The sequence below is a fragment of the Trifolium pratense genome, linkage group LG6, assembly GCF_020283565.1.
Source record: "Trifolium pratense cultivar HEN17-A07 linkage group LG6, ARS_RC_1.1, whole genome shotgun sequence".
Classification (NCBI taxonomy): Eukaryota; Viridiplantae; Streptophyta; class Magnoliopsida; order Fabales; family Fabaceae; genus Trifolium; species Trifolium pratense.
In genome coordinates this window covers 23,960,399-23,985,023 of record NC_060064.1, presented here as the reverse complement: position 1 = coordinate 23,985,023, position 24,625 = coordinate 23,960,399, and the positions used below count along the sequence as shown (strand labels likewise).

Genomic DNA, 24,625 nt, shown 5'->3' with positions numbered 1-24,625 from the left:
GAAAATATCTCTCTGTCCAAAAAATCCAAAATAGTAAAACTTGATTATAGCCTGAGCCATCTTATAGATGAAAACTGAATTCATGATTCAGGAAGACACAAATATATACAGTATTAGCTGAAAAATTATAGGGTCTTATATATGGAAATAAATTGTCCTAGATGAGATTTAACTTCATCGATCGCTTGAGGTTATAATATCAATATATGCTACTATTGTTTTGCATTTTATCATTAGGGATTAAGGAGCACATTTACATGTTTCACCAATGCATTTTGGAACATATGAATTTATGCAAAAAAAAGAAATCACAATCAGCATCCTTTGTAACAACATCCCCATTTTCTTAACCAGTAGAATTATACAATCAGAGACTTTTTAGTAACAGAAATAATGTAAAATAGAATAGAACCAATGAGAACTCTTTATTCAAAATTTAGTCCCCACCCTGCCATGTCCTTATACCAACACCAAGACCTCAAGTCATTTTCATTTTTCTGAGAAACACAAGTCAGAGGCTTCATTAATTCCTCACACTCTTTTCACTCTTTTTTCTGAGGTGTTCCTTAGGTCTTGTTTGCTAATTAAGGGTAGTAAGTCAAACTCATCAAATACTCCTTTTACCTCTCCCAATCGTGCTCTGTTCTTTCTTTCTCTAAGAATCAATTCTTTTACTTCATAAATTTCAGATGCAAGCACGTACATAATTAAGTCCCTCACACCTCAAGCTTCAAGGTAAGTTAAGTTTCAGCCCTAATCCTCTCCAATCCCTCTCTAATTCGTGCTAAATTCCTCTCCATTCAAAGGTTATATGCTGTTCTTGAATTGCATGTATGGAAAATCCAACCCAACACAGTTATTCTTGAATATCTCCTACTACCTCTGTTCCTAATTATAAGATTCTGTTTGACAAAAATGTATTATTCATTTACTTTGTTTTGATCGTATTTTTTTAATAATATATAAGTGTAAATATTAGCAAGTAAGATCTTGTCCAATTTGTTTTGATGAGTATTTTCAAAATATTAAGTTTTTATAATTTTTACTAATAAACAATTAAATATATTAGTGGTCAAAATTATACATTAGCGTGCGTGTAGTGGTCAAACATAGTCTTATAACTAGAGACGAAAACTAATTATCTATCATGTGTCATACATGGGAAAACGTTTACTAATAGACAATTAAGTTTTTATAATGTAGTAGTATGTTTTAGTCTCTAGAAAATTAAGAGCTTTTAGAATTAATTTTTTAAAAAATATTTATTTTTAGTCTCTATTTACATTTTATTAGGACTATTTTGAGGACTAAAAATATCTATTTTTTGTAGAAAAAATTAAAATAATAACTATTCTTACAAAATGTAATATTATAGAGAGGTAGCGAAACCTTGATATTAACATTTAATAATTATGAGGATCATTTTAGAATATTGATTAAGTGGAGACCAATGTTGATCTGGTACTTCAATTTCAAATAATAATTATATTTTTCTTTTCTTTTTCTTTTGTTAATATAAAATTTGGGGCAAAGGGATGAAGTCACAATCTAAGACAAGAAAGACCTTAAAATAGGTTTAAGGGATTGATAGCGGCACATCTTGTTGTCATCCATTAAGTGTAATTATCATATATATATATATATATATATATATATATATATATATATATATATATATATATATATATATATATATATATATATATATATATATATATATATATGGGGGCTGCTAATTTAGACCCAGTTGGGTCTAAATTAGCAAGGTGCACCTTTTGAGTTGGACAAAAATACCCATTTTTTAATTTTTTGGAAGAATAGAGCAACAGGGGCATTTCTGTAATTTTCTGCAATTTTACACGCGCCCCCCACTTCTTTTTCCCCCCCCAGGACACGTGTCACGCGATTACAGGCCAAAATTCACGCGCGTGCACCACACGCGCCGACAGGCGCGCGTGGGTGGAGGATGGGAGGAGAGAGAAACTTTGCTTTTGAAAAAGGCAGCCACGTGTCACGCTATTATTGGGTCTGCGTGATTTTTTTCATTTTATACTTTAAACTCGATTATTTCGTCGTAAATTAATTTTTTATTTTTTAATTTTTATACCAAAATTCATAATTTTTTTTTCTCTACAAATAGAGACTTGGTTTGTTTGATTTGGACACCGAAAAAAAAACGCAATTTTTCACTACTTTAAACTCGATTATTTCGTCGTAAATTAATTTTTTATTTTTTATTTTTTATACCAAAATTCATAATTTTTTTTTCTCTACAAATAGAGACTTGGTTCGTTTGATTTGGACACAGAAAAAAAAAACCCAATTTTTCACTACCTTAATCTCATCAAATAACTAATAATCAACTTACTGAAACCATTTTACCAGCAAAATGGTTTCAGATTACAACTCTCTGAAACCATTCTACCAGATAAATGGTTTCAGAAGCAAACACAATTAATAAATTACTCACTGAAACCATTCTACCAGTAAAATGGTTTCAGAATACAACTATGTGCAACCATTCTACAAGCTAAATGGTTTCAGAAGCAAATAACTAATAATCAACTTACTGAAACCATTCTACCAGCAAAATGGTTTCAGATTACAACTCTCTGAAACCATTGTACCAGATAAATGGTTTCAGAAGCAAACACAATTAATAAATTACTCACTGAAACCATTCTACCAGTAAAATGGTTTCAGAATACAACTATGTGCAACCATTCTACAAGCTAAATGGTTTCAGAAGCAAATAACTAATAATCAACTTACTGAAACCATTCTACCAGCAAAATGGTTTCAGATTACAACTCTCTGAAACCATTGTACCAGATAAATGGTTTCAGAAGCAAACACAATTAATAAATTACTCACTGAAACCATTCTACCAGTAAAATGGTTTCAGAATACAACTATGTGCAACCATTCTACAAGCTAAATGGTTTCAGAAGCAAATAACTAATAATCAACTCACTGAAACCATTCTACCAGCAAAATGGTTTCAGATTACAACTCTCTGAAACCATTGTACCAGATAAATGGTTTCAGAAGCAAACACAATTAATAAATTACTCACTGAAACCATTCTACCAGTAAAATGGTTTCAGAATACAACTATGTGCAACCATTCTACAAGCTAAATGGTTTCAGAAGCAAATAACTAGTAATCAACTTACTGAAACCATTCTACCAGCAAAATGGTTTCAGATTACAACTCTCTGAAACCATTGTACCAGATAAATGGTTTCAGAAGGATTTCGGTGTCCAAATCAAACGAACCAAGTCTCTATTTGTAGGAAAAAAAAAATTATGAATTTTGGTATAAAAAATAAAAAATAAAAAATTAATTTACGACGAAATAATCGAGTTTAAAGTAGTGAAAAATCGCGTTTTTTTTTCGGTGTCCAAATCAAACGAACCAAGTCTCTATTTGTAGAGAAAAAAAAATTATGAATTTTGGTATAAAAAATAAAAAATTAATTTACGACGAAATAATCGAGTTTAAAGTAGTGAAAAATCGCGTTTTTTTTTCGGTGTCCAAATCAAACGAACCAAGTCTCTATTTGTAGAGAAAAAAAAATTATGAATTTTGGTATAAAAATTAAAAAATAAAAAATTAATTTACGACGAAATAATCGAGTTTAAAGCATAAAATGGAAAAAATCACGCAGACCCAGTCATATGCTGACACGTGGCTGCCTTTTTCAAAAGTAAAATTTTCTCTCTCCAGCTTATAATCTAGTGTGGCGCAGACAGGATGGTAGGATGATCTGGGCTGTCTGATCAATCAGACAGCCTTAATGAGATCACATCTTGGCTGTCTGATGGAAATCAACGGTCTGTAACCATGGTCCTTCCGTACGCGCGCGACACTGGATCCACGTCTATTAATTTTTAAGAAGGTGGGGGCGCGTGTCATTATTTTTTTTTTTATGTAAAATTACAGAAATGCCCCTGTTGCTCTATTCTTTCAAAAATTAAAAGAATGGTATTTTGGTCCAATTGAAAAGGTGCACCTTGCTAACTTAGACCTAACTAGGGTCTAAGTTAGAAAACCCCTATATATATATATATATATATATATATATATATATATATATATATATAAATTTTTTTAAATAGTTTTTTTATGAATATGAGATTTTTTATTGATGAAATTCTGGGTTTTAGGTTGAAGATGGATGAATATTGAGTTGATGAAGATGAAGATAGATAAAAATTGGGTTGAAGAGATGAATGAAACAATTTTTTTTCTCATTTTTGTTTTAGTCCCTAACAAAATTAATTAAAATAATTTATTTATGATGATTCATCAAAACCTTGCCTAGTCAGGCTCTCTTGAACACGGTGTCAGCCAAACCATATGTCACAGTCTAATATAATGACAAGATTAATGAGGGACGAAAATCAATGGGTTTAAATTTTACAGGATAAAACAGACGTTTTTTTTCTTCAAGGACTAGAACTTAAAAAATTCGCTAATATTTGAAGGATGAAAAACACATTTTGCACTTTCTATTTTTTGCCCCTATCTGTCATGAAATGCTATAGAAAAATAATAATATAATGTTTCCCTATTGCTATTGAGCTAGCTAAATAGGCAAATTGATTAACAACAACACATTTTATAATTATAATTATTAATTATAAAATGGTTTATTGAAGATCTATAAGTGCCAAAAATATTTATTTAAACAAATAAACAAAACTCAGAACTTTTACAACATAAACTGATCAATAAATTGCTATCTATAGCAAGCTTTGTAAAAAAAATTATGGCTGAAAATATTAAGTTTGTTTATTTAACATTCTTTTTTATTTCCTTGTTTCTTGTTGTAACTGACGTTAGTGGTAAACCATTTCGTATCCTTTCAAACTTTCTTTGATTATCTTATACAAAATATTTGAACCCTTATAGTAATATTTGTTTCATATTGTTTTTTTGTATCACAGCAACGTATAGATTTTGCACGGAGGATCATGAATGCTTTTATGTTGTTTGTTTAACTCCTTATGTTGCAAAATGCTTTTTTAACCTTTTTTGTACATGTTATCCTCCTTCGTAATATGTTAGGTCAGTGGTAAGAAATTGATATCGTGATTTCAAGCGACAAAGTTAATCACATCTAAGAAAATTGTAAAATGATCATTAGAGTTATTGATATACTACGTATTAATAATAGAGTTTTTCAATCATGTCTAAATTTGCATATGTTAAGAAGTTTAAAATAGTAAGTTTGTACTGAAACTTCACTATAAGAAAGAAACACTTTGCGCCAATTTCTTCACTTGTCTCTCTAAATTCTTTGTGCGCTGATTTGCTCTTTGACTTTCCTCCCGTGCAAATCGAGCATCATCCTCTGCAGCATTTGCTCTCTGCAGAACTGCTTCCATCTGTGCAGCTATCTCAGCAGAGGAATTAGTTGCAACCTGAGTACTATATGCTTGGGTCAGAGAGGAAACACCTGGCTTGTAATGCTTGGACATGTCGCCGACACCATAGAGAAGTCCCCGGTTCTTAACCCAGCAGATTCGGCCCATAATTTTAACCGAGTTGCAGCGTCAACCTCTTTGGTGCCACTACCAGATGCCTCCCCTACTTGGGAGACATGTTTTACCTTCTCTTGAAATGATTCCTTTTCAAATTTGCAAACACATCATTGATATTTCAATCTACCACTACTTGTAAGTTGTATATCAGACAATAAAATAAATAGTATAAATAATTAAAGATTAAGCAACAAAACAATCAAGTACTAAGCAGTTCTAAGAAATAGATTTAAGCAAATATGAACACTCAAAAAATTACTTTATGTTGGAAGAACATTTTACAATGGGGAATGGCTCTATGCAGAGAAGTGAGAGGTTTTATCAAGTGGTTTAATTGTGGAAGCAGACATTGCCTAACACATTTGTTTAAGCAAGTGTCATGATCCCTGAAAAAAATTAACATTAGATAACTAACAAAAAGTCCACAATCTCAAGTATAAATTAAATTTACTAGCCAAAATATAAACCTAACCATATCAAACAAACCTTCAACACAAACTCCCTAGATACCTAACACAATGAGCATGATAATAGTTGAGAGAACACATAAATAAAGTTTTTATACCAAAAATGTGCATTGCATGTCCACACATACTAACTTAACAATATTACAATTATCAAAAGATCATAACAACATTAAACAATATGAAACTTAAATACATTATTTGAAGCAAATCAAATAAAAATCAAAGTTATGTGACGTCCACTTAATACACTTACATAAGTTTTCTTAGCTCTTTCATCCATCGATGAGGAGTCCTTCTTCTTAGAGTGAAGTCTTCACATAAACGTTTGACCCCTGGAAGTTAAATGATGATACTCTAAGACAACTGAAGAGAAAATGGATGGTTAAATATAGGAGTAGTAAAAAAGTTACCTTATATTTCAAGACTTGTTCCTTTTGTTTCTCTTCGAACTGCTGGTGCAAGATATGCTCACGCTCAGCCTTCTTCTGTGCCCAGGCTACATATAGAATCTTTTATTTTATTCATCTGCGATTAATTGCACGGAGCAACTGTGTATCACTACTAGTTCTAGTCATAATTAAACATGCAACTAATTGATACCTGGAGTACAATCTCATTTATTTTCAATTGATACCTGTCCTATATGTGAGCACGAAATTGAAACCGAGAGGCATAGTTTTTTCGACTGTAACGACAGCAGAAGCGCATGGCAGGCAGCAGGCTTAACACCGATTATTTCACAGCATATGCAGAGTTTTACCACGACAAGAGAGTGCATTATGCACATATGCAGCGAGACGAACAAGAACACGGCCAGAAATGTTGCAATGCTAATGTGGGTGTTGCGGAACAATCACAATAGCGCGGTTTGGAACCAAACAAAAGAAACGGGACAACAGTTAGGTGTGAAGGCAATGTGTTTATGGAGTGAATGGGATGCTGTCCAAGTGGCCCGAAACAGCAATGTTCAAGCAGAACAGCAGCAACAAATAACACAGTGGCAACGACTAGCTCAAGGGTGGTACAAATGCAATGTTGACACGGGGTTTTATCATGAGAATGGGAAAACAACGGCAGGCTAGTGCATAAGAGATAACATGGGAAGGTTTGTGCTAGCAGGGAGCTCTTGGATACAGAGAACAGTTTCTATCATTGAAGGAGAGGCACTAGCTTTATATGAAGCAATGAAACAAGTGGAACAAAGAGGACTCTCCAATGTAATTTTTGAAACTGATGCCAAATGTGTAGCAGATGCCATTCATGGAGTGTACACCGGTGTGTCTGAGTTTAACATTATTATTAATAAGATTAGATGTATGTTGTCTTTACGTTTTGACTTTGAGGTGAAGTCTATTAGGCGACAAGCGAATACAATTACACCTGCCTTTGACCAATTGCTGATGTTTTACAGGGTTTACTTGATCATCTTGAAAGGATGGAGAGGATTTGCCCTTTGCTTCAGCTCATTTTACCCCTTCTATACTTTTTGAACATCCCTAACTTTTGCCTAGACCGCTCTTTCGAGTTTTCAGTCCACCGGGATTATATTTCCTTTTTTGATGCCCCTAATTTTTGCCTGGACCGCCTTTTCAGGTTTTCGGTCCACCGGGACGCTCTCTATTGCCTAAGCCGCCCTTTCGGGTTTTTCAACTTAGCGAGCTTTCTCCTTTTCTTATTTCCTTTTCTTATTTCATTTTTCCTTCGGGGGTTGTATCTTTGGCTGCATTAGACTGAATATTTTTCATGCTAACGAAACATATATAGCCAGAGTCTTTATGTAGCGGAACAGACTGGAAGTTGATCGAATTGAATTGAAACAGATAGGACCTGAGCATTGTTGTGGCAAGTGTGAGGTGAGTTAAGTCCCACATTGCTTGGAAAAGTGGAGGTTGAGTATTTTATAAGTGAGAGGACCCATAAACCTAATGACTTAAGGTTATGTGGTGTCCAACTCACTTGTATGATTGCTCCGAGCCTAACATGGATAATCCCCCAGCTGTCCTTTCGTGACCCAACAGGTTTGTTCAAGGTCCAAAAGATGTCGTGAATTGCTCTTCTTTCCCGTATTGCTCAATCATACAAAATAACACTAGTAAAAGATATTTTTCAGTAGAAAATACATTACTGAAAAATATATCTTTCGGTAGAATATATACCACCGGAAAATTAGTTCACACTTGTGTTTATTTCTTTACCAACTTCCCTCACATTTGAAACTTGGTCCAACATGTTGCATACAAAGTTATACCAGAAGTCCTGAATTTGCTTACAGTAACACAATTTCGGCGTTATAGATGTATATTTGTGTGCTGACCTTACATTGCATATATTGTTACAGGGATTCAGGTTATTTGGTGTCTAAATTTGGTCATTTAATTTTAGTAGGTATAATGTGTATTCATCTAGTATTGTCTCTCACTTTTGTTCTAATACTTTTTCCTCTTGTGGTGATGATTAATGATGCAGATGCATATAAAAGAGGAATTAGCAACTCTGAAATTTGACTCTTTTGGGTCTCATGATGCTTTGGCATTTAACATCACTGTATCTCGGCATAATATAACTACTATTTAGATATTTTTGTTGAATTGTTAAATTTTTAGTGACTACATAGAAACAAGGAAAACCAACTTATATGTATGCAAAAATTGCTAATTTTGCATTCACATATCTCTTGCTTTTCACTCTCATGGTCTTATAATATTGATTTTCACTCTCATGCGACTATGTTTTCTCTCATCGGGAAGCTCTGATCTCTTGCTTGGACGGATTTCCTTCTCCATATACTAAGGGAAGGTAATGAATGTGTTGGATTGGTCAGCTAAGTTTGCGAGTTGGGACTTAGAATGTCGATGCTCTAAAGATATGGACTTAGAGATTTTGACTATATATTGTTATCATATTACAATTTTATAATAATATATATATATATATATATATATATATATATATATATATATATATATATATATATATATATACTCCGTCCCATAATATAGGCAAAAAAAAAAATTTCACACTTATTAAGAAAAGTAAAATATGATAATTTCAAGGTTGACTTTTTGTGTGTTTGTTGAAATAAGTTTCATGGGAAGATGTAAAAACAGTTTTTATTGGTTATTGATTATGGGGAAAAGAAGAGAGAGAGTAAATTAAGTAAAAGTTTATTTTGAAAATGATAAAAGTTAGTTTTTTTTGCTTATAATTTGGGACATGAAAAAGTGATTTTTTTTGCTTATAATATGGGACGGAGGGAGTATATATATATATATATATGTGAGAAACTAATGTAGATTAATAAGCTTAAACTACTAAAAAGTTAATAAATTTATAATTTAATCAAAGTAAAATTTTTAATATATAAATAATAATAGTAATAAAAATATTATTCATATTAACTTAAATAGGCCGGCCTAGTAGGCTAAAATATTTTTTTAATAGCCTGCAGTCTGACCTATTTAACTAAATAGGCTTATAAAAAAGCCTTTGGCCTGAGCCTATGTAGGCTAGGCCTTAAGGCCATGTAGGCCGGTCTGGCCTATTCCCTCCTCTACTTGAACTTGTACATTATTACTTTTGAAACAATAAATTTTTTTATATCAATGTAAATTTCTAATTTTAGATAACTTAACATATACTTTTAGGACACATGTTAACATGACCATTTAACAAATATAAACTTTATATCTTTATCGTTGAATTAAAAATTTATAGGCTTAAATATGTTAATAGTCCTTATAATTATAACAGATTTTGATATTAGTCCCTACAGTTATTTTTGCTTGGTTTTAGTCCTTACACTTTATAAAAAAATTGTTTTAAGTCCCTCCGTTAGTTTGAAGTTAAAAAAAAAATAAAAAAAAAATAAACTAAAAGGAGTGTCACGTGGCCCACACTAAAATGATTTTTTGTTATAAATAAAATAAAATAAATATCAATCCTGTTTTAATTATTATTATTATTAGGCAAAATTACATTACAGGTCATTTATCTTATTTTTTTGTAACAGTTTGGTCCTTTATCTTTTTTTTGTAACAATTTGGTCCTTTATCTTTTTTTTTTGTAACACTTTGGTCCTTATCTTATTTATTTATAAAAAATAAAGGACCAAAGTGTTACAAATAAAAAAAGATAAAGGACCAAACTGTTACAAAAAAAAGGACTAAAATGTTACAAATAAAAAAAATAAAGGACTAAAGTGTTACAAATAAAAGATAAAGGACCAAAATGTTACAAAAAAAAGATAAAGGACCAAAGTGTTACAAAAAAATAAGATAAAGGACTTGTAGTGTAATTTTGGCAAAATTACATTACAAATCCTTTATCTTATTTTTTTGTAACAGTTTGGTCCTTTATCTTTCGTTCCCTTTGGTTCAAGTCCGTCTCACCGCCTCCCGTAACATCTCCGCCCCTCATCCCTGAAATGCACTGTTTCACGCGGACCGGATTTTCAACTTCGAATCAAAACTATCGTTGTGAAATTCTTTCCAAAAACACCATCACAGGAAAAGTAGCCACCAAACGAAACCTTGTTGAAAACGTTGTAGCAGTTCAATCAAAGAAAGATTCAATTTTTAAAACAGCCCACAAATCACTCATGTTCGATTTAGCTTTTGTGTTCGTGTTTATGTTTTGGGAAGCTCGATTTGGAACATTTTTTCCTTTTGGGAAGCTTGTTGAAGTTTTGTTCAAAAATATAACTGCAGAATTTGTGAAGGTTCTATGGTGTTGGTGATGGCGAAATTTTCGTTTTGTGGTGCTTGTGTGTTGGGGAATAAAATGAAGTTAGGTGGTATTGATGGAGAAGATGAAGTGGGTTGGCCATGGTAGATACACGATGATGATGAAACTATTGCAGTGATGGTGAAGTTGACTTGCCGTGAATCTAGGGAATTCTTTTATTTAATTTTTTATAGTTAATATATTTAATAAAAAATAAATATCAATTTTAAAATAGATTAGAAAACATTTGTTTTTTTTTTTGTTACGGTTAGAAAACATTTGTTAAAAATAGTATAACTTAAAATGACTTAAATGGGCCACGTGGCATGAAATGATTGGGCCACGTGGCACATCGTTAGTTTTAACATTTTTTTTTAACGTCTAACTCACAGCAAGGACTAAAAGCAATTTTTTTTCAAAATGCAAGGACCAAAATCAAACAAAAAATTTTACAGGGACTAATACCAAAATGTGTTATAATTGCAGGGATCAATCACATATTTAAGCCAAATTTATATCATATATATTATTTTAATAAAATTTTAATAAAATCTAAAACGATCAGATATCTACTCAACCAATATTAACAATATTTCATGAAAAAGCATAAGACATTTAATAAAAACACAAGACATTAATTTTTGATGAATTTCAATAAGATATCAAATTATTTTAAATTTTAGTAAAATATATATATATATATATATATATATATATATATATATATATATATATATATATATATATATATATATATATATATTTTGATAAAAGTCATTAAAAAAAATTCTGGTTAAGTGGAGTGTCCAGGGTTCAAGTCCCGAACCCCTACGTATATAACGCAATGTCTTTATCAACTAAGTTATGGTCATAGAGATAAGTCATTAGTAATTGTTTTAATACAACCTCAAGTGAAAGATGTGCACAAGTTTTAAAATATCGTACCTGCATTATGCAAGGAATAAGAAATTTTAGGAGTTCAATAGATAAGAAAATTCAGAACTCAGGGTGAAAAAAAAATGTGAATTTGTATTACTTGGAAACTTCATAATCATAAAAAAAATAAATGGAATACTCAACTCATATGAAAAAAAATTAGGTCCATAATCATTTCAATATTGGCTCAAGCTTGATATAGATAATCAATATTTTTTCTAATTTCTAACAGAATAAAGTAATTAATCAGACTGATGTTTTATATGACTAGGCCTGTTAATTATACATGGCCCCTGAGAGTGAGTAGCAGTTGTGCTATCCTACACAAAACCTTAAAAAAAAATAGCCATTGATCTATCAAAAGCGCATTCAGACAAATGTATCTCGATCCTACATTTTACAAAAACAATAGCACGGCTGCGATCATGGAACAACATTGTCATTAATGACTGCATGGAATAGCTGACATGAAACACCTCTTCGTGTTTGGCGATGTATAAACTTCCTTCCATCCTTTACCTTCCTCGTAATTCTCGACCTGTGTGCATATATAAAATATGAAGGTGAGAGTCTGTGAGAGTGAGACTAATACTATGTGTATCCTCAAAGGCAAAAGACTAATGTTAATAGATTTACTCACAGTATCAACCATAGTCTGACAACCATTAACACCTCCAATCACATAGATGGAATCTTTCACAACTGCAGCAGCAAAATACCCCCTAGCATGATTCATTGTTGTTTTCTCCACCATCCATTTCTCGAGACGAGGATCAAAGACTTCAACACTTGAAACCATTGTTTCTCCATCAAATCCGCCTAATGTATACCTATAAGCGGAATGAAGAAGTTTAAGTAAAGCATGCTTCAGATTTCAATCAAGAACAGAACATTACAGAATAAGAAAGGTAAGTCTCTAACTAGAAATAACGGTAGTTTTATCTATATACAAGTTTACCATGTTAATACCTATTGTTGAGAGTCTAACATTGAATATGACCCGAAATGTGTTTATAAGTGGGAGGCATCTCTCACCTTACAAGCTGATTTCATAGCGTATCCAAGATCAGATAGGAGACCCTCTATCAAACCACTCAAGTAATGCACAATATATTGAGTCTTGTGCATGATGGAGTGTGTTGAGAGTCTCACATTGTATAAGTGAGAGACATATGTCACCTTTACAAGTCGATTCTAACTCAACTCAAATTCAAAGATTTACCAAATGAACCTTACTGCATATATAGATTTTCAGACTAATAATACAAAGATATAAGTAGAGTTAAGTGTTACACACAGGGGCAGTCCGAAGGGTGTACAGGAGGAGACCGCAAAGGGCTCCAAATTTTTATGGACACAAATTATTTATTTTCTTAGTAAGTGTGTGTGTATTAAAATTAAAAAAAATAAAAGGTCAGACTTAGAGAAACAAAACCCTATCAAATTTGATAAATTGTCCCAGCTATGCATATATCTAATAAAAAGTCATAACCTAAATTTGATTCACTATAAATTATCCCAACCTAAATTTGATTCACTATAAAATAGAAACCCTTGAACAGATAAATTTAAGTCACCGTCATTTCAAAAGGTTATAAAAAAAGGGTCATGCTCAAAAGTAGTTAAGGAACTCAAAAGTAGTCAATTTTACATTACATTTTAAAAAAGTTTAGTACACAAATTTCAAGACAACTTTACTACTTTTGGTTTCTTAACGATTGCCTTAGGGACGGTTAGTATTTTCCATAGAAAAAATAGGGCACCAAAAATCTTAGGGACGGCTCTGACAACATATTGCAAAACATCCCAAGGACACTTGTGCAATTCCTCGTTGCTACTATGTCAATATTAAAGGCAATCAAGAAGAAGCAACGATGTCGAACTCACAATTTTTCATTTAGAACAACCATTGCATGACAGCCCCGGTTTGTATTCATGTTTGCTATTTTGGACCAAGCATGTTCCCTAGGATCAAATCTTTCCGCAGACCTGCATTTATGTAGAAGAGTCACTCATATTAGTACAAATGTACAAATATAAATAAATAAAATACGGCTTTGTCTAATAAGAACAAGTAAATAAGTCTTGTACCATACAAGAATTTGTTTTCCACCATTGGATCAATGTAACATCACACCTCATTTGATCCAATGGTGAGACTTATTGATCCAATGGTGAAAACAAATTTGTGCACGGTGCAAGACGTGTCTCACTTGTGTACCATAAGCTTGGCCATTAATACCTATGAAGCATGAATACAGACACAGACACCAGACACGAACACTAACGCGTCGACAACGATAATAATTTGAGAAAATAACATAATTCAATGTAATCTTATGTGTCGGTGACGCGTGTCCGACACTGAGACACGCCTAATCCGAAGAGTGTTTGTGCTTCGTAGTAAAATACATCCAATTATATAAAAGTAAGACATAAAATCATTTTTAGATTAACCATGTTTACAGAATATTTTTTTTTAACAATATACGAATCAATTAAACAGAAATCAAGTTATAAAGCTCACTTTAAATAGTAATTTCCATCATATCCACCGGTAGCGTAAATTGCACCATTGAGTTCCACTGCCGCAAGAGCAAATCTCTGGAAATATGAAGAGCATTCAAGCATTAACTTCAACAATTTTGTATGCTTTTCAAAGAAATTATCCAAATGATTATTTTATTTATTCTATAATGTGACTGAGAAGAACAGACATCAGTTAGGCAGAGCTGTTAGTTCACATCCTAGAAGTGATTCACTCACACAGAAGTACTAAAGGCAATAAGCTTGATTGTGTTACTTGATGCAAGCATATATAAAATTTCCCATAACATCCTAGACCTTAGCTACACGTCTTGTGAAAAATATAAAAATAAAAACAGATGAAGTAAAATGTAAATGAAAAGCAGCATGTAATACAATTAATCCAGTTTTCATGGTAAGAAGCTTACACCTAAAACAATCACATAAACTCTCCCTTTGTTTTTGGTTATCCGTAATTATACCGCCCAGATCTCAATCAAGCAATGAATATTTACCATTTGAAAGACTCATTTTACCTTGTCTAGCATTGAACGTGTGGGGATCCACCGCCCAATGTCAAAATCAAGCATCTCGACTTCTGAGAAGGACTCAACACCATTGCCACCTCCAACAGCAAATATTTTATCGTTCAAAGCAGCACCAGACAAGCTCCCTTTCTTTCGGTTCATAGACGGACACAAGGTCCAGTTATCAGAAATTGGGTTGTATGATTCAACTACAAACATAAGCCAAAAATGGTTAACAGAAACTTTATCTCATTGTAAAATTAACAAATTCAAAACCATAGTAAGATCTCATACCTGAGTCAAACCAAACACGGTCATCTCCACCACCAAAAACATAAATCTGACCATTGAACTCTACAACTGAAGCATATGATCGGAGACAGTTCATAGGCTTGAGAGATTTGATTACATTCTGAGAAGTACAAAACATATCCATGTCTGCTATAGACGATTCTCCATATGAGCCGCCTATTAAAAAAAATGAATCTTTGGCATCTAAATGCAGCTCAGCAGTTGGACTGGTTACTTTCTCCTCAACATTTGTCGGATGAGTATCAAGTGTAGATTCCAACAGCGCACATCGGTCTTTCAGAAGCTTAATTTGCAATTCTGCTTCTATCTGAATGGAAAACAAAAACAAGCCAATAGTGATATGAGAAAAGGCATATTCACAACAAGTGCGATTAAATTCACAAAGTGCACTTCAATAACCAGATAATTCTGCCTCTTGATATTACCAGCTTTTGCTCCAGGTAATTATTTTTTTCAGCTTGCGTTGTTTTGAAATCTGTCAGCGCTTTTATCTCTTGCACCAACTATAGAATATAAATACATCACAAGTTAGTTGCTTGTAAAAAAAAAAAAAAAATATTAGTTTACATATAATGACAGTTAATGAACATTCTCAACCACCTGAGCTATGTCGAATTGATGCTCAAATGGAGAGCTAGAATTCTCCTCCTTCTCAGATGGATAACTGGAACTCTCCTTCTGTAATGGAGAACTAGGATTCTCCTCTTTTTCCTCTGAATTCTTTCCTTCAGACCAATTCTCATCCGCATAAGGAGTATCAGTTACATTGTTATCCCAACTTAGATTCTGATTTTCATCCGGATAAGGAGTATCAGTTACATTGGTATCCCAACTTAGATTCTGATTTTCACGAGCAACAGCCAATTCCTTTAGTTTCATCCATACGAGGTCCTTCTCATTTGGTGCTGCTTCCTCCTTATCAGTCGAACGGGTATCCAATGGCTTAAAGCATTCATCTAATAAATCACTGTCATTGGAACCTGATATCATACTTGAGCGGGTAGAATGATGCTCCTCTAACTCTGATTCAGGCATTTTAAAGGTTTTAGATTTCCAAGAAGGATCATGCCATGGAAGAGGTAGGGATACAGTTGCTTGATTTGTATTCTGCGGAACAAAATTAGCAGGCCCAGAATTAGCAGGGGCGAATGCCAAGGGTTTGGCAGACCTAGCAGGGGCGATTGCCAAGGGTTTCAGCAAGGCAATCAGCCGGCTTGTTTGTCCATGGTCGAGTTCAAACCAGAAATGGTTATGCATGTAGTAGTTCTCGGCAATTATATGCTTAAACTTTTCTTCAGTTAGTGGCCGGCAGTGTAATTGCAGTCGAACACGCACCTTGAAAATTAAAAACAAAAGCATATACACATAAGTTCCTTTTCATGAGTAATGAATAATAATCCATAGTTCCAACAAGAAAGTTTTACCTGAGCCGGAAATTGTGTTACATCTGAACCGTCATTGGTCCATGCATAGCGGTCAATATACATTCTTCCATCACCCGCCGCCTCAAAAATTCCATGAAGCGTCCTGTCACTATAGTTAAACAGGAAGAGAGGCAACCCAGGATGAATGTTCTTCACATAAGAGTAGTGTACAGCAGGTAAGCCTGTTGAAACAAATAAAAGTTCCATAAGTTAGAGTTCACGACCCTAACCAAAATGCCTAAAAAGTGAAAAACTGCGTAACCAATACCAATAACCTTGTGGCATAAAAAACAAAATGCAAGCATCATGTAATCATGTTCAGGTAAAGATCTAAGTATCTAACTTTATAAGTGTTTCCATGTTATTTAGAGTGAATAACACAATCAATTTCAAAATGCTTTGTAATGTAAGTGATCTTTTTATTTTCTTGAAATGGCCAAAGGTAGTAATTAGTTGTTAATCTTAATATTTTTCACCTTCACAGGGACTTAAACCTGAGAGAGACCTTTAACTCCTTAACTCCTTTAACCCTTAACTCAAACAGTTGAGCTACACAACCCCCTAAGTGTTCTTAGATTCATACTAACGAAAACCACACATGCTATTAATCAAAAGAAAAACAATCACATGAAAAATGACTTACCAAATAATTGTTTGTTCAAACATTCGTTAATCGTCATATTCTTGCACCCAAATACGACACCACCAAGTTCATTCTTTGTCAAATTCCTTCCAAAGGATAGATTTGGACTAGGAGAATAAAGCTGATTCCCAGTCAGAGAAGAAATTGGTGTTTTCTTCCTATTCATGATCCTATCATAAGAACAACAAAACTGTTAGTACTTCATTGACAATCTATGGCAAAAACTGAAATCACAAACAAACCTAACTTGTTAATATTCCGATTACGCTTCATCGAAATCAAAAAGTAAAAATCTGGGTTTGGTTTGGTTTGGCTAACAAAACATAAATTTTCTTCCTATTTTTCTTCTTTTCAAATGAAAAGACAAATTTCTTTCTTCACACAAATGTTTTTGTGAAAAAGATGAATACAAAATACTCTACTTAAGCACTTGTTCCAAAATCGCGTTGAGTACATTATCTTATCTTAAAGAGCTATTAAATGAAAAACAAATTTTTTTACCTAAAATAGCAATGCTACTTTAAAAACCTACAAGGAATCATTTTCCTAGAACAGAAAAAAATTAACCATTGATTGGACCACATTTCAAAGAGAAGAAAGAAATAAGAAAGAAGAAACAGTAAAACACAAACCCTTACAAACTTAGAATCAAAATCAAAAGATCATAACTGGCAAGCACTAAATGATGATCAGTATTCAGTAACATGAACATAAAAAAGTAATAATAAACATCAAAGTTTTAAACTTTATTCAAAAGGGTTTAGGTTAAAAGCCTAAAATCTATGAAATGACATGAAAATTTCAAAACTTGACTTAAAAAGTTCATGTTTTTCTTATGATCATGAACAGTGATTTGGTGAAAACAGAAGAAAATGAGAGAGAGAGAGAGAGAGAGAGAGAGAGAGAGAGAACTTACCAGAAGAGGGGAAAATGTGTGTGTGTGTGAGAGAGAGTTTGAACGGAGAATGAAAGGGTGAGTGACCAACACAACACTGAAGACGAAGCAACACAGAGTAGTACAGAGAAAAGGAGGGAGCGGTTTTATTTTTATAATTCTTTTTTGCAACAATATTTTTTTATTTCTTAATTACTCGTTATAAACTCTTGCGTTAATTGAAATAACATATGAAAAAAAGTTATAAGTTAGTAGTAAAAAAACGTTTTAATAAACACCTTTAATTTTATGAAACAAACTTATAAGCTACTATAATAAGCTATAATCTAGCTTATTTGTGTTACCAAACACCTTTAATTTAGTTTTTGCAATCATAAAATGACATAAAAGTGTATGATTATTTTACATGAGTGCGTAATTTTTTTATTAAAAAAAATAAATAAATTAAAATAATAAAATTAAAATTGGAATAAAAGATAAAAAACTATAAGCTATAAATAAACTCAAACGCTATTTAAAATAGCATCTGAAAAAAAAAAAAAAAAAAAAAAAAAAAAAAAAAAAAAAAAATATAAGCTAGTAAAATAAATTTATTACCAAACACCTCTAATTTTATCAAACAAACTTATAACTTTTCTTGAACTAAACAAACTTATAACTTTTCTTGAACTAAACAAACTTATAACTTATTAGCTACTATAATAACCTTAAGACACCCTTACTCTATGAAAAATGTTTATGGGCATTGGGCATATACACAGCTATTTAAAGGTTAATAATCTCTATTGAAAAGAAAAAAAAATGAAGTCTCAAAGATGAATTCTTTCTTTTTAAATAAATTTTTTCCTAAAATTGTTTCATATGTAAATTAAATGTGAATGATCAACCTTTTTTGATCACATAAATTCTCTTATGAGTTAGAACAATTCGTTATTAGTTTCTTTTCTTTGCATTTGCCACAATGGTCAATGGTAATGCAGCTATGCTATACTGTTTGATAAAATTAATTTATTTAATAAAACTGAGTAATAAATAGATTTTTTTTACGGTAAAGTAAAATTGAGTAATAAATAGATGACAAAAGGTGAGGTGACATTGGCAAGTAGGAGTAAGAGGAAGACTCTAATGATTATATGGGTAAACCTATTATGATTCGATCCTCTCATTCACTCCCCTCTCCATTTCTCTCAATCCTCTCTATTTCTCTCTTAATTTTAATCTCTCTCTTAAATAAAAAGTTTTAAAATAATAGTGAGAGAGAGTGAGATTAAGAGAGAGATATAGAGGATGAAGAGAGATTGAGAGGAGAGTGAAGGAGAGGATCCAAATCCAAACCTATTTGGTAGTAATTTGTACGACTAATAGTATATTAATATATAATTAAATATTAAATTTACTTTCTTTACGAGCTAAATAAGAAGAAAAAAAATGTTGACGTAAAGTTGATGAGATGCAAGAGGAGTGTTATCGAGGTAGAACTGATGAGAAGTAAAATGGCATAGTGAGAAGAATCATAGTGTAGTATGAGTGAAACAAGTATGAGAACTAACCAATAACCTTTACAAATTAGTTATATAGGACAAAACAGTCGACGATCTGGTGGTAGGCATGACAATGAGGCGGAGACGTATATTGCATTTCTCAAGCTCGTACCTATAAAGTTCGGGTATCCCATAATTCGTCTCAATTTTTAACGGGGGTGAAAAGTAAAACCCCAAACTCATATCCAACGGGGTTCGGATATCCTCATTCTACCACACCTCTATATGAATTTTGGTTGAGTTTTGGTACTTTCTTTTATTGAAAAAGGGGCAAAAGTCGAAAACTAATTTGTTTCGACAATATGATTTTTTTTAAACAAAGAATGTATATAGGAAAAACAACGTTGTTTAATACTGAACTTAAAAATAAAAACAAAGAGATGAATAGTTTAAGACTTTATTTAAGGGTTTATATATAGTTTGAGAGAGGTAAAATGTAATTAGATATAAGCGGGATGAGTTCAAGGTGGGTATCAATGGTCCGATTACCCACCCCACACATGTCTTTTAAAATCGGGAAAACCCAAACTCAGTCAATTAGATTTTTCCCCATCAAAATCGAGGTCGGACGGACAGGTACCCACGGTTATGGGTTATATTGTCATGTCTATCTGGTGGTATAAGGTGGAGGTAGGGAGAATGATAGTTATATGGGTGCAGGAAATATGAGAAGCCACCAATAACTAACTTTTATCAACTAGTTATGGAGGGCAAAATAGTCGACGATCTGGAGGTGTATAGTGGAGGTGGGGAGAATTAATCACACCCAAATTCAAAAGTTTTAAGCATCTTCTTCAGGTGATAATTGATTTCAATATTGAGTAAATGTTTTTTGGTTGACATCTAAATGAACATCAGATAGGTTAAAGTTTTTTTTTGGTACATTGGCTAAAAAGAAAAAAGACAAAAGAAAACTAAGTTCTAGGGTGGACCATCCTTAAAGCATCAGACAGAAGAATGCTCTTTAAAGCTTTAGGAGGGGACTCCCAAATTTTTATCTTGGTAGTTAAAGTAACATATATGGGATTGAAATTGTAACACGCAAGTCAACAATATCTCAACATTACCAAGTATACACTTAATGTGTGTGTATTTAACAAAATATGACATTGATAATAGTAGGAGGGAGACTGTAATAATATTTAGGTTAAATTGCAGTTTTGGCTCCCTAAGTTTCAGAAACTTGTAATTTTGGTCCCTTATGTTTCAAAATAGCACTTCTAGCCCCTTAAGTTTCAGAAAGTTGCGATTTTGTCCCCCTATGTTTCAAAATAGCAATTTTGGCCCCCCTAAGTTTCAGTAGTTGCGATTTTGGCCACCTATGTTTCAAAATAGCACTTTTGACCCCCTATCTTTACCCCTTTTGCAAAAGATCAATTTTGATCGAGTCAAAGTTGATGTGGCAAGTCACTTAAGTGACTCAGCTGCCACATCAGCATTTTTTTGTCATCTTATAATTAAAAAAACTAAGAATAAAAAAATAAAAGGAAGAAGTCACGTGCATTAATTTTATTTTTTCACTAACACATATATAATCTCAAATCCTAAATAATTAACCTAATCCTTCGTGACGTTTATTCAAAAGGATTTCTCACTATACGTAAAAAAAAAACCCTAATCCCAAATCCAAAAATAGGAAACAATGGAAATTGGAAACCCTTCGTGCTTTTTATTATGTCATTTTGATTATGTTATTTTGATTATGTAATGACTTCTTATATGTAATGACTTGATTTGTTATGTCATTTTGATTTAGAAAAGTGTCTTGAACTTCTATTTTGAATGTAATTTCTTATATGTAATAAGTTTGACTTGTTATGTCATTTTAATTATGTTATTTTGCCTCTGCAGTTTATGCTTAACAGGTTTATATATTATTATGCCACATCAACTTTGACTTGGTCAAAATTGACTTTTTGCAAAAAGGGTAAAGATAGAGGGTCAAAAGTGCTATTTTGAAACATAGGGGGTCAAAATTGCAACTTTCTGAAACTTAGGGGGCCAAAAATGCTATTTTAAAACATAAGGGGTCAAAATCGCAACTTTTTGAAATTTAGGGGGTCAAAAGTGCTATTTTGAAACATAAGGGGTCAAAATTGCAAGTTTCTGAAACTTAAGGGGCCAAAAGTGCAATTTAGCCTAATATTTAATAAAACAATATCAATTTCATCAACAACAAAAAATAGATATATTTACGATCTAGCTCAGCTTAACATTGGATTGGAGCTAGAAAGTACGTAGACCTATTTAGCAATTTAATTTGCATTACTAATAAAATATATCATTAAATATTTATTTATTTACCTTCTTTGCGATCCAAACATCTTCAATCGAGGTGTTATCGAGGTAGAATTGATGAGAAGTAAAGTGACGGAGTGAGGAGAATCAATAACCTTTTCAAATTAGATATATAGGGCAAAATAATCGACGGCCTGATGGTGTAGGGCAGAATGATAGTTAATATGGGTGAAGGAAATATGAGAAGCAGCCAATAATGTTTACCACCTAGTTATGGAGGGCAAATCAGTCCTTGATTTGGTGGTGTATGGTGGAGTTGGGGAGAATCGATCTCCGCCCAATTAAAAATCTTGAAATTGAGTAAATGTTTTTTTTATCGAGATCTAAATGGACACCAAATAGGTTAAAGTAACATGTAATTGAAATTGTGAGACGTAAGTCAATTATTTTCTGACGTTACCAATCATTCGCTTAATGTCTATATTTTAACAAAATAGGAGGGAGACTATAGTATTTAATTAAACAATACCAATTTTCATCAAAAAGAAAATAGATCTATTTATGATCTAGCTCATATTAGCATTAGAGTTAGAAAATAAACCTATTTGGCAATTTGCACTACTAATAACATATACCATTAAATATTTATTTACCTTCTTTGTGATCCAAACATCTTCATCCGAGGAGTTATCGAGGTAGTGTTTTGAGAAATAAAGTGATGGAGCAAGGAGATTCACAATTAATTAGAAAATAAACTATATATGGATAATAGTTTTTTTTTATAAAGCTATTATATAATAGCTATTTTTTTAAAAAATAGCTATTATATACTATATATTTAAAAATTATGGAATATTTAATTTATATCAATATCTATATACTATATATTTTAAGATTATTTTCTAAGCTTTATTTATTGCTCATGTACACAGTACACATGACACTCACCATAATGCACCATACATTTAATTGGCCTATTTAAAAATAATAATTCAAACTCAAATATTAATTTTCATATTTGAAATATTATCATTTCAAATAATTTGTAAATTAAAATTAATATATTATTCTAGTGCATGACTTTTTGATGAAGTTCATAGAGATGAAGATGAGGAAGAAGGTAGGGAAGAAGATGAAGAAACAGTATAAAATTAGTTGGTGATGATGTATTGTTAAGGTCGAGTAGACCTCCAAAATCTAATGGTCTTTTTCTTGAAAGAAGATCAAATGGTTAAAATTAAAATAAAAAAAAAACCACCGAGTTTGGTTTAGTGGTGAGAAATTTGGGTAATATGCATGAGATTATAAGTTTGATTATCTGTTCCATTGTAAAAAAAAAAATTATGAAAGAAAATTAAAAAAATTGTTGAGGTATATGGTGGACCACCAACAATTTTATTTTTTCTGTACATCGCCACCAGCAATTTTAATCTATGTTATACATTTTAGGTTAAAAAATTAACGGAATGGACTAACTTGACTGACAAAGACATAAGAGGAACAAAATTAGTTAAGGAATCAAAATCAAACCAACAATTTAGTTAATGAACAAAAGAATAATTTAGACTATTAATAAGGATTTCTTCTCTTTTTTATTTTGGTTTTTCACCACCGGTTGAATCTGGTTCGGAGGTCAGTTTTGACATCAAGTGGTTCCAGTCCCCTCCGAATCGTAGTTGTGGGAAATCGAACCGCGGTCCTCCCTACCAAGTTCAGCGTCAATCACCACTGAACCAACTAACGATTGATTCTTATTTTTTGTTTGACACGGTAAGGATTTTTTTTTAAGTAATTCATACGGGGTACTATTTATATAGTATTTTTATTTTGACAAAATATATAGTGTGTTCTTATATTGTTTCTACAATAAGCCTTCAAACATATAAAATTATGTGACTTTCCTACCCTTTTTTCATATTAAATATTATTATTTTTAAATATTATTATTTAAATTTAATACAGTTACGATCTAATCCCTCTAATTTTTTAGAAATTATTCAGATCGATTATCCATTCAATCGATACAGGTTCAATTTTTAAAATAGTAGATATTAGTTTCAGATTATCCTTAGTTGGAATCTTAATATTCGAAAAGAGACTCCTTCAACATAGCTTTATGTCAAAATGTAGTGGTGATCGCGATGCGGTTTGGTTCGGTTTTGAGCATAAAAGTCATCCTAACCGCGAGATAAAAATGCATGCGGTTCGGTTTGGTTCGGTTGATTTTTAAAAAGTCATCCAAACCAAACCAATGCGGTTTGGATCGGTTCGGTTGGTGCGGTTTAAAACATAACGATTGTACCGAACAATTTTAAGCATAAAAAAAAAATAAAAAATTGAAGTTCCAAAATAACATTGTAGTACCAACAAAAATTATTTATCCAAAATAACATTATAATAACTTACAATTTTAAATATATAAAAAAATTGAATTTTTAAAATAACATCACGGTACCGATAAAATTTGTTTATTTAAAATAACATTACAACACCAAAATAAAATTTCAGTACAAAAAATAAAAACAACTTGAAGTTCGATTAATTTGGTCGACTGACTTGGTAATTGGGCATGTATATTGGAATATAAATATATTTTCTTTTACGATATTGGAATATAAATATATAATAGTAACTTAATGCGGTTTTTGCGGTTATCCGCGGTTTTTGCGGTTTTTGCGGTTTGCAGTTTTGCGGTTTGCGGTTCAGTAAGAAAGCCATCCAAATACATCCAAACCAAATGCGGTTTTTGCGATTTTCGGTTTGGTTTGGTTCGATTTGCGATTTTACTTTTGGATTGGTTCGGATACGATCACCCCTATCAAAATGGTCATCAAACTCCACCTG

At 32.1% G+C, this 24,625-nt stretch overlaps 1 protein-coding gene and 1 long non-coding RNA gene across 4 annotated transcripts; one reads left to right on the top strand and one right to left on the bottom strand.

Moving 5' to 3' along the window:
• Nucleotides 1-339: 339 nt before the first annotated feature.
• On the top strand, nucleotides 340-5,007 carry LOC123888570. 3 transcript variants are annotated; one of them, XR_006802196.1, is made up of 3 exons: nucleotides 340-590; nucleotides 690-735; nucleotides 4,171-5,007. It is a non-coding gene; the product is annotated as an uncharacterized LOC123888570 (long non-coding RNA). The 3 variants fall into 3 exon arrangements; XR_006802197.1 differs by having other exon boundaries at nucleotides 340-593; XR_006802195.1 differs by having other exon boundaries at nucleotides 340-735.
• A 6,817-nt stretch (nucleotides 5,008-11,824) lies between these two features.
• On the bottom strand, nucleotides 11,825-17,273 carry LOC123888561 (ring canal kelch homolog). Its single transcript, XM_045937641.1, has 10 exons — nucleotides 17,108-17,273; nucleotides 16,465-16,646; nucleotides 15,641-16,375; nucleotides 15,466-15,543; nucleotides 15,023-15,347; nucleotides 14,738-14,937; nucleotides 14,203-14,279; nucleotides 13,563-13,664; nucleotides 12,316-12,505; nucleotides 11,825-12,213 (listed from the first exon to the last, which is right to left on the bottom strand). The coding sequence occupies exons 1-10, from the start codon at nucleotides 17,271-17,273 to the stop codon at nucleotides 12,118-12,120; spliced, it is 2,151 nt and encodes a 716-aa protein (XP_045793597.1). The 3' UTR covers nucleotides 11,825-12,117.
• Between the last annotated feature and the right edge of the window lie 7,352 nt (nucleotides 17,274-24,625).